At 38.5% G+C, this 8,700-nt stretch overlaps 1 protein-coding gene across 1 annotated transcript; it reads left to right on the top strand.

Annotated features, from left to right (window-relative positions):
- Window positions 1-223: 223 nt before the first annotated feature.
- LOC112140628 (adenosine receptor A2b) lies at window positions 224-5,797 on the top strand (the record flags this gene model as incomplete). The annotated part of the gene is given in 5 exon segments (XM_024263626.1): window positions 224-354; window positions 434-746; window positions 821-952; window positions 3,170-3,273; window positions 4,742-5,797. Coding segments are annotated over 4 exon segments (1,392 nt in total). The 3' UTR covers window positions 5,698-5,797.
- Window positions 5,798-8,700: the final 2,903 nt, after the last annotated feature.

The following is an 8,700-nucleotide window of genomic DNA, read 5'->3' as shown; positions in this document are numbered from 1 at the left end:
ATTTTAGGGGAAAGTATGTCAACGCCGGGAATGATTAGAGGGGCAGTTTTTGGGAAACTTGTCCTGAAATAAAAGCCCCATTGTTGGACTGTCTGCTTTGGCCCTGTCCGCTTGTCTTCCAGTGATAGATGTCGTTTCTGTAGTGACTGCATGTGTACTGTAATCTGTTTATACAGGCTAAAAAAGCCACCAGGCTTGTTTTACTGATGTTCTCTCCTCTCAGATGTTCCGTCCCTGATGTTGCACTTCCTCCTGTGACGGAGTTCACTGAGCCGAACACGGAGGAACAAAAGAGCTTTGCAGTAAAAAGAAAAAAAAGAGGAAGACAAGCACACCCATATGTGACGAGTTACGGTAAAAGATGTGACTGAAATCACACTTTTGCGGCGTGAACTTCCTGCCCTAACTGTGACACTTTCATGTGTTTCCTTAGGGTGAACTAGTCAGATTTGCAAGCAGGTATTTCATTGCAAAACAAGTCGAGGAGTTTGTGGGATGAAATCATGAATAGAAGACAGAAGAAGTAAAAAAAATAAACCAACAACCATGCTGAGGACCTATCAGGTGATCTACATTGGTCTGGAGTTGGTGATTGCGCTCCTGGCTGTCGCTGGAAACATCTTGGTCTGCTGGTCTGTCTGCCTGAACTCCAACCTGCAGAGCATCACTAACTTCTTTGTGGTGTCGCTGGCTGTGGCTGATATAGCAGTGGGACTGCTGGCCATTCCTTTTGCTATCACAATTAGGTATCAGTCTTTTTTTATTCTTTTTAAACTAAACGAAACTAAATGTAATTTGTTTTTCATGTATTTCTCTGCAGTGTGGGTTTCTGTGCTGAATTTCATGGCTGCCTGTTTATCGCTTGCTTCGTCCTCGTGCTCACCCAGAGCTCCATTTTCAGCCTGCTGGCCATCGCTGTAGACCGCTACATCGCGATCAACAACCCACTCAGGTAGATTTAAAAAAGGGGCAAATCACATCAAATTATAGATTATTTAAACTGTACAATGACCCTATGAGGATAAAATAACATTAGAAATGAAATGTTTTTCTTTTTCACATTGTCACTACAAGTTGAGCTGCATGAGTAGCTCTAATTTCATGGATCATTGGTGGCTTCATAGTTTGTTTTTTGTTATAAATAGATATTTCTTCTGAGCAACATCAGGTGATTTACATAACAACTTCCAGGACATTTTTACTGTATTTGTGAACCTTTGCTGGTGCCATAAATTTTTAGATATCCTTTAGATTTTTTTAATGAATATAAATAATCTAGATTTGATGACTATTGTGGAAAGTCTCAATAGGCTGGGCAAAAATAACCGTGGAACAAAAACAAAAGAAGATTTGGAAAGCTGGGATATGTTCCAGATCCTTCCCTTAAATAGATTAGCATGTGGACACACTGGACTTGAGACACACATGCAAGAACAAGTGTTCAGTCCATGTTGTTCACACTGGAGGAGCAGGGAGGGGCTTCTTCTTCTTTTGTCTTTTTTTTACTGTTTACTAGCGCATGTCTACCTCCTATGAAAGAGGGTTGTGATACAGAATGTCACAGCTCTTTTCCAACATATGAAAACTCTGCCTGGATTTGTAATTTCTCTTTTATGATCAATTTTCAAACATTTCCATGAGTTAAAATAAACATCATCTATACGTTACTACCAAAACTGAGTCCCTGGTTGGTCAAAGTTCAACTTGATTTAACTTTCAACGTGTGTTTGATGGTGTTTTCTATGTAAAGCCCGAAGAGAATNTCTGCCTGGATTTGTAATTTCTCTTTTATGATCAATTTTCAAACATTTCCATGAGTTAAAATAAACATCATCTATACGTCACTACCAAAACTGAGTCCCTGGTTGGTCAAAGTTCAACTTGATTTAACTTGCAACGTGTGTTTGATGGTGTTTTCTATGTAAAGCCCGAAGAGAATATAGAAGCTTGTGTAGCTACACTCGAACACAGAACTTTTCAACGGGGATATGGGCTTAAAATAAGGTCATTAAGATTTTAAAATATACAGCTTTAAACCAAAATTTAAATTGTATGTGAATTTCGATCATATATAGGGTAAAAACTCCAAAGAAACAAATCCTGGAAGTCAGACTTGTGTTATTTTAAAACGTTGTGTTATTTGTGGCATTTCAGTTTGATTGTAGGATTGATTTACTTTCTTTGGTGCCGAAAAAAGACAGATGTGAAAGCTGACTTAAACTCTAGAGTGAACCCATCAGGAAAACCGGCTCATCTGAAAAACAGCTTTTTGATTTAGTTGCAAGTGAACCCTGGTGTGCTTCACTGACAGTATGGATGCAAATGGACCAGCTTAAGTGGAAGTAAACAAAAAAAGAGCAAATTTTGGTATAAAAAATCCACCCACAATGCTTAAGTAAAACACAATTCATAAAAAGTTGGAAAAAAAATGTCTTGCTGGTTAAAGTGAAGTAATGGAACGCTGGTGAACAAAATAAGATGGTTGGAGGGTCCATAAGAATGAGTGTTCGGTCATTTTAGTCACACTTTGAAAATGCAACTTAGGAATTTTGGCATTCCCAAAGTCTGCCCGACAATCCAAGTGTGAAACCTTTTGTAACACATTTTTTTTTAAAGTTTTAAAATATGTTCAACTATGCCAAAAAAGTCACTCTTATCATTCAGGTTCTTGATTTAACAATCATTTAACGACGAGATATGAATATATTCATTGGCATATTTATTCAAGCTATAATAGCATTAATTATTGTTTTTATGGGGCTCTTTTGGCATGCACTTGCAATCTTGTATTGATTCCTGCGATGTCACACACCAAATATTTAAAAATCAATACAAACTTTTAATCAATGCAGCTATGGATCCTTTTTAATTTTTAAATAATTCTGTTTAAAATCAGAAAACATATTTTTAAAGCTCCTACTGACTGTACCTTTAGACAGCAGACCCATGAGAGGAAGTCTGAAAGCATATTTGATAAAGGAAAAAAAAAACGGCAGCTGGCAAAACAAATATCATTATGTTGATTATGTATTTAGGCTTCAATGGACAAGTGTTTTCTCTTCATTCAGCTTGACAAATATTTGACTCTTGTCTGGACTACACAATCACCAAATGATTAGATAACCCCAGCAACTGGAAATGGGTGATGATTGAGTCTTCAACTTTTCAGGTACAACAGTCTGGTGACGGGGCAGAGGGCGAAGGGCATCATTGCATTCTGCTGGGTTCTGTCTGTGGCCATCGGCCTGACTCCCATGTTTGGCTGGAACACAGGTGAGATTCTGGAAACAGATTCTGGGAGAACAATATTCAACATATTTTTGCGAGTATTTTACTTGCATATGTTCTACATAAGAGATTTTTCCTTATTTTCTCAGCAATTCCTGACTTTTTTTTGTATTAAAAACAAGAATATTTTCCAGAAATTCGTATTATCCTATAGTCTTTAAACTTAATTGATCTGTTTATGATGTTTGTTAGAATAAAACTACACTTAATATCATTGTAAGTTGGTGTTTTAATCATAAAAAGGAACAATTATTTTTCCCCATTGCTAACATAAATACAAGAAAAAAGAGAAATAATTATATCTATTTGTTTTGTACTCTAAGTGTTAGGTTTGAGAAAATAAATACTTAAATATGTCACAACCATTTCTTCATGTAATTCACTTACTTAATCCTTTAACTGTTCTCTCAGTGGAAATAAAAAAACATGTTACTTACCCAAGACAATAACAAAAAAAAATATATTTTTTGGATTTGCTGGTCAATTCGGAACAGATTTATTCTCCGATCACGTTTCCTGTTAAAATCCAACTGTGAGGTTTTTGACCCTAATGTGTTGCTGTAGAAACATTCTTACTACGAAAAAAGAAATGTGAGTCACATGTCGAGAGTGTATGTAAAAATGGCGAATTAAAACACTCGTGTGCAGCTCGACTTGGCCTCCCGTTCTTTTATTTCAAGCTGTGATACCAGGAAGGAGTTTACAGTCGTCCTATGATCTATTAAAATAGTGCTCCAGGTGGTCTTTAATTACGATCACGCTGTTTTTGGTCAAAATGAAAACTTGTGTTGTTTTCTAGGACATAGTTTCTACTGTAATTCATTAGAAATTTGCCTTTGAGTTGTGGGTGGGAGCAACCCCGCCCCCACTTCCCATCAAACATCTGTTCACACTATTGACATACATTAAACGGAGATGGATTAAACAAGGCTGTGACGTCACAAATTGAAAATGCCTTACCTCGGGTTCCAACGTTATAAAGTAAATTCAGTCGCCATTTTTTAAGACCAGACAACGTAAGTACGCAGTAATTGGTCCAAGAATCTGTAAATCAAATTCTTCAAACATGCTCTCATTGAGGCATCTGATTGGTCAGTTTCTAACTTGAAAAAAGCCACACATAACCAGATAGGAGCACAGACTGCAGAAGAGTGGAATAAAACGTCACACTATGAGGGTCTCGATCGCATGGCCAGACTGAAAAAAAAAAATAAATAAATCATGCATCTCATATAGTGTTTGGGGGGCCGGGGTAAAGGTGGAGGAGGGCCGGATCCGACCTACGGGCCCAAAAATACTCCAAGAACATGATAAAAACACAACTTTAATTTGGAGTGGGTCTTTAAAACCTGGTTCTTTAGGATCATGTTGATTCTATTTCTGAAAAAAATTTTTATTGAGATGAAAAAATGTGTAACACAAAACATGACTGACTCTTGTTTGTTCTTACCAGGTTGGAATTCAACTATCACTACATCGGAGAACAAGAGGTGCTCTGAAGGCATGACTGAATGCTTTTTTGAGAAGGTGGTTACCCTGCACTACATGGTCTATTTCAACTTCTTCGGATGTGTGCTTGTGCCTTTGTTCCTCATGCTGGTCATCTACATCCACATCTTCATGGCGGCGCGGCGGCAGCTCCGTCTCATGACTCTGAAAGTGTCCCAGACTCCCGCTCCTGGACAGAGAGCCCCCACCCCCAGCTCCTCGCGCTCCTTTCTGCAGAGGGAGGTGCGTGCTGCCAAGTCACTGGCCATCATCGTGGGCCTGTTTGCTCTCTGCTGGCTTCCTCTTCATATCATTAACTGCTACAACCATCTATGTCAGAACTGCGAGCGCCCACACATACTGGTGATGAACATCGCCATCATCCTCTCCCATGCAAACTCCGCCGTGAATCCCTTCATCTACGCCTACCGCATCCGGGAGTTCCGGCAGACTTTCCAGAAGATTTGGTGGCAGCACATCATGAGGCAGAGAGACAGCTGCAGGGTTGGACCGGGGGACACCAACAGCAGAGAAATCAGAAGCCACAGTATCAGACGGACCTCCCAGACCAGTAAAGATGACTCATCTGGAGGCACAGTGGTAAACAGTTTTGTTCTGGAGGTCACTCCTGACCAAGCAGGACAAAATGCTGCTCGTGAACTTCCTTGGCAGTGGACATCATATTCCCATGTGGATTCCAGCTGCTGCATAACCAATGGACACCAAGGGAAAGGTGGCCCTTCAGCAGAGCAAGAGGAGCCTTACATAATAGATTCTGCAGAACGTTCTGATGCAGAAACGAGCCGAGCATCTAATGCCGGGGAGCTAAAGCACACGGGAAGCTGCATTTCTTTTGTAAATGTTCCGACTTTCTCACAGAAACATACGGACTGTTCTGCAGGTACCGCTGATGTGTCATGATGAAGAGTGTCACCGACAGGACACGAAAAGTAAAACACAAACATGTCAACAGTTTAATAAAGACTGGACCAGCTGCATTAAAAAAGTACTGCTAACTTGATGAAGTTCTTGAAAATATTTTTTAATGTTATTGTCACTTATTTTATTCATTTTTTGGCGTCTGAAGCCCAACACTGTATTTAATTCAAGTTTTCTACAAGTGTCTGATTTCTTGTTTCCTTAAAAAATAGAAGTTCTTTATTTAAGGTATTTTTAGGTTGTTTTTATTGGCAACAAAGTAAAACTTTATGTGGAAAAATTAATTAATATAAAGATCTAATACAGAGGATACTTCACCAGGACAAATCCTATAAAAGGTTTGACAGTTGTGAATAAACATTTGAGACTGAATTACATTAAAGTTCCACTCCAACTATTTTTGAATCTATTGTATATCCATTCCCAGTGTACTTTTAATTATTATGCCATTTTTTATGCAAAATCAAAAACTATATTTCAGTTTTTGTCCTGCTGCCGTGCTGTAAACTGTTCTAATACGCTCTCTGGGAGTCATCTGGTGTCTTTTCTCCGGTAAGTACTAAAAGAATAACTTTATATTTGCCGAAAATAAATCATTAATTTATATTATGATTATTTATTTTAGTTCCAGTAATTCGGTTTTTTAAATTCTCACCAACATTAATATCTATTATGTTTAAAGTTTAAAAAATCTCTTCATGTGAAGTTAAAATGTGAAGACAGAAAACTTTCAGTTAGTAAGAACATATAATTTAAATATGGAATATAGGCGGAATATATATATAGGTCAAACAAAAGGAAATGTGGGTCAAAGTCAGATCTGTACAAAATTTATTTTTGCGGCAGATGAAATTATTCAAAACATCACAGACATTAATAATTAAAAATTCAGAATTTGTTTCCCTTTATTCAAAGTAGGGACCTTTTTACACATGTCGTGGTTAGAAAGCATCATCTATAATAATACTGTCTTTTTTTATATTTATAAAACCTAATAAATGATCCTAAAGAGTACATATCTATCTACTGAAAAAGAATTCAGTAAGAAATGAAAGAAAAAAAAAGTTTAGTGAAGAGTGTGCAGCCTCTGGACGTTCTCTCTGATCTCAATGACAGCTCCAGGCTCCAGGCGTCGCCCGTTCACGTCCTCTACAGTGATGAGAGAACCAGGAGCTGCTCTTCCTTGTAGAAACCTGGGGACCCCGCAGGGCGCTATGAGCAGCTCGAGCAGGGGACTGGCCAAGCCGGGCGGTAGAAAGCGATTACCGTAAAACACAAGGGCACCCAACTACATGTCTCAGGCGCTACCAGTGAGTACTCAGCACAGTACAAGCTGGTAGCGAATACTGGGCTGTAGAGGTTACTCAATGAGTACCCTGCCACTTTCACTCTCATAATATTTTACAAATTAATCATTTATTTTTTTATCATTTTGACTTGCTAGGACTAGTTCAGGCTTTGTTTTTCAATTAAAATAACTAAGTACTTCGGTGTCCGGGGTGCAGAAGGAGTGGTTGATCTCTGATTTCTGAGCATTTCCTTACTAAGACGGGAGGATGGACTTAGAAAAATGAAAAAAATATATGGATGGGTCCATTGACTGTATAAGAGAACTGGACAGACCGAGTGTTACGTCACCCAGAAAATGTCCTACTTCCAATTCCAGTAAAATGAAGCCAATTCAGTCTTCTTTTTTTCCCTAAAATGGGCGTCGCCATGTTGGAGCCAGACGGCAGTAATTGGTCCAAGTTGGTCTGAGTCAACATTTCTATGTCAACCACTGTTGCCAATCAGGAGTAAGCTTGTTTGAAATCCACTTCCCTTCCACTGAAAGTGGCTTGGGAGAATTTGTCAACTGAATATTCGAGGTGGGGCGAGTGGGCACCACATGCTACTGAGGCATCCGATTGGTCAGTTTGAATAACTTGCAATAAAGAAAACATTTCACGAAAAAAATTGACATGTTAAAAAGAATAGTTGTTCTGACAACTAAACCAACTGAGTTAAAGCTGTTGATGTGGATTTTGTTTTCTTGATGCCAGTGTTTAGAATGTCCAGCTCTCTTATAAAGTCAATGGATGAGATCCATTCTAAAGTCTGGATTAGTCACATCACTGAATCTCTGAAAATACCTGAAGCTAGATTTACCATCCAGCTACCATCTAACATTTTTTTATGCTAAATGTGATCAAACAACTGAAAAAAATCCCCTAAAATAAACATCTGTTAAAGGGGGATTTAAGGGATTAAAAGGGCAAATAAGTCAAATGAGAACTCCACAGCTTTGTTTTGATCAGTGCTATCTATGTGTTGTACAAAATGTCTACAACAGCTGAAAACTATTATGTAGTCTGACTACAATCTTTAGGTGTGCACTTTCACCTGCTAAGTGTTTTCCTCCAAGTAAATCCTTTTGCTTGCTTGATCAGTTTTTGGATAATTGCCTGGCAACAAATACTCACAACCCAGATCCACATCTAAGTGACTTGATTCAACAGCATCAGTATAAACAGGCCTGTTAGCATCCACAACAAAAGCTTGTTTGATCTTTGCAAATGTCACTGCTCATGTCTGGAGGGAAACTATATTCAGGCTAGCACGCATAAAACACCTGAAACACACCTGTACAAATAACGTACATACACATGCTGCTCAGCTACAGGTGTTTACAGAGTAGCCTGTCTGCTGACGCCAGTCAATGACCCTGTTGCAATGGAAATCAAATGATGGTTCATTTGGTGATGTCTTTTATTGTCCCATTATGCTTTGTCTTTCCTCATTACAAACCTCTTCCAGCGTGAGAAGGACCTGCATTAAGCAACGTTTATGCGTCTCACGGCAGTCCTAAGCGACGTGTCTACATAAATAAACACGCAAGGGTATGTATGTGATACGTAAAGTCTGTTTATTCAAAAACTATGTGGAGCAAATGTTTATAGCTCTCTGTGGTCGATGAAAAAAATCCATTTGCATTGATTGAGTCGT

Source organism: Oryzias melastigma, unplaced genomic scaffold, assembly GCF_002922805.2.
Source record: "Oryzias melastigma strain HK-1 unplaced genomic scaffold, ASM292280v2 sc01208, whole genome shotgun sequence".
NCBI classification, from domain to species: domain Eukaryota; kingdom Metazoa; phylum Chordata; class Actinopteri; order Beloniformes; family Adrianichthyidae; genus Oryzias; species Oryzias melastigma.
This window is presented reverse-complemented; position numbering and strand designations above follow the sequence as displayed.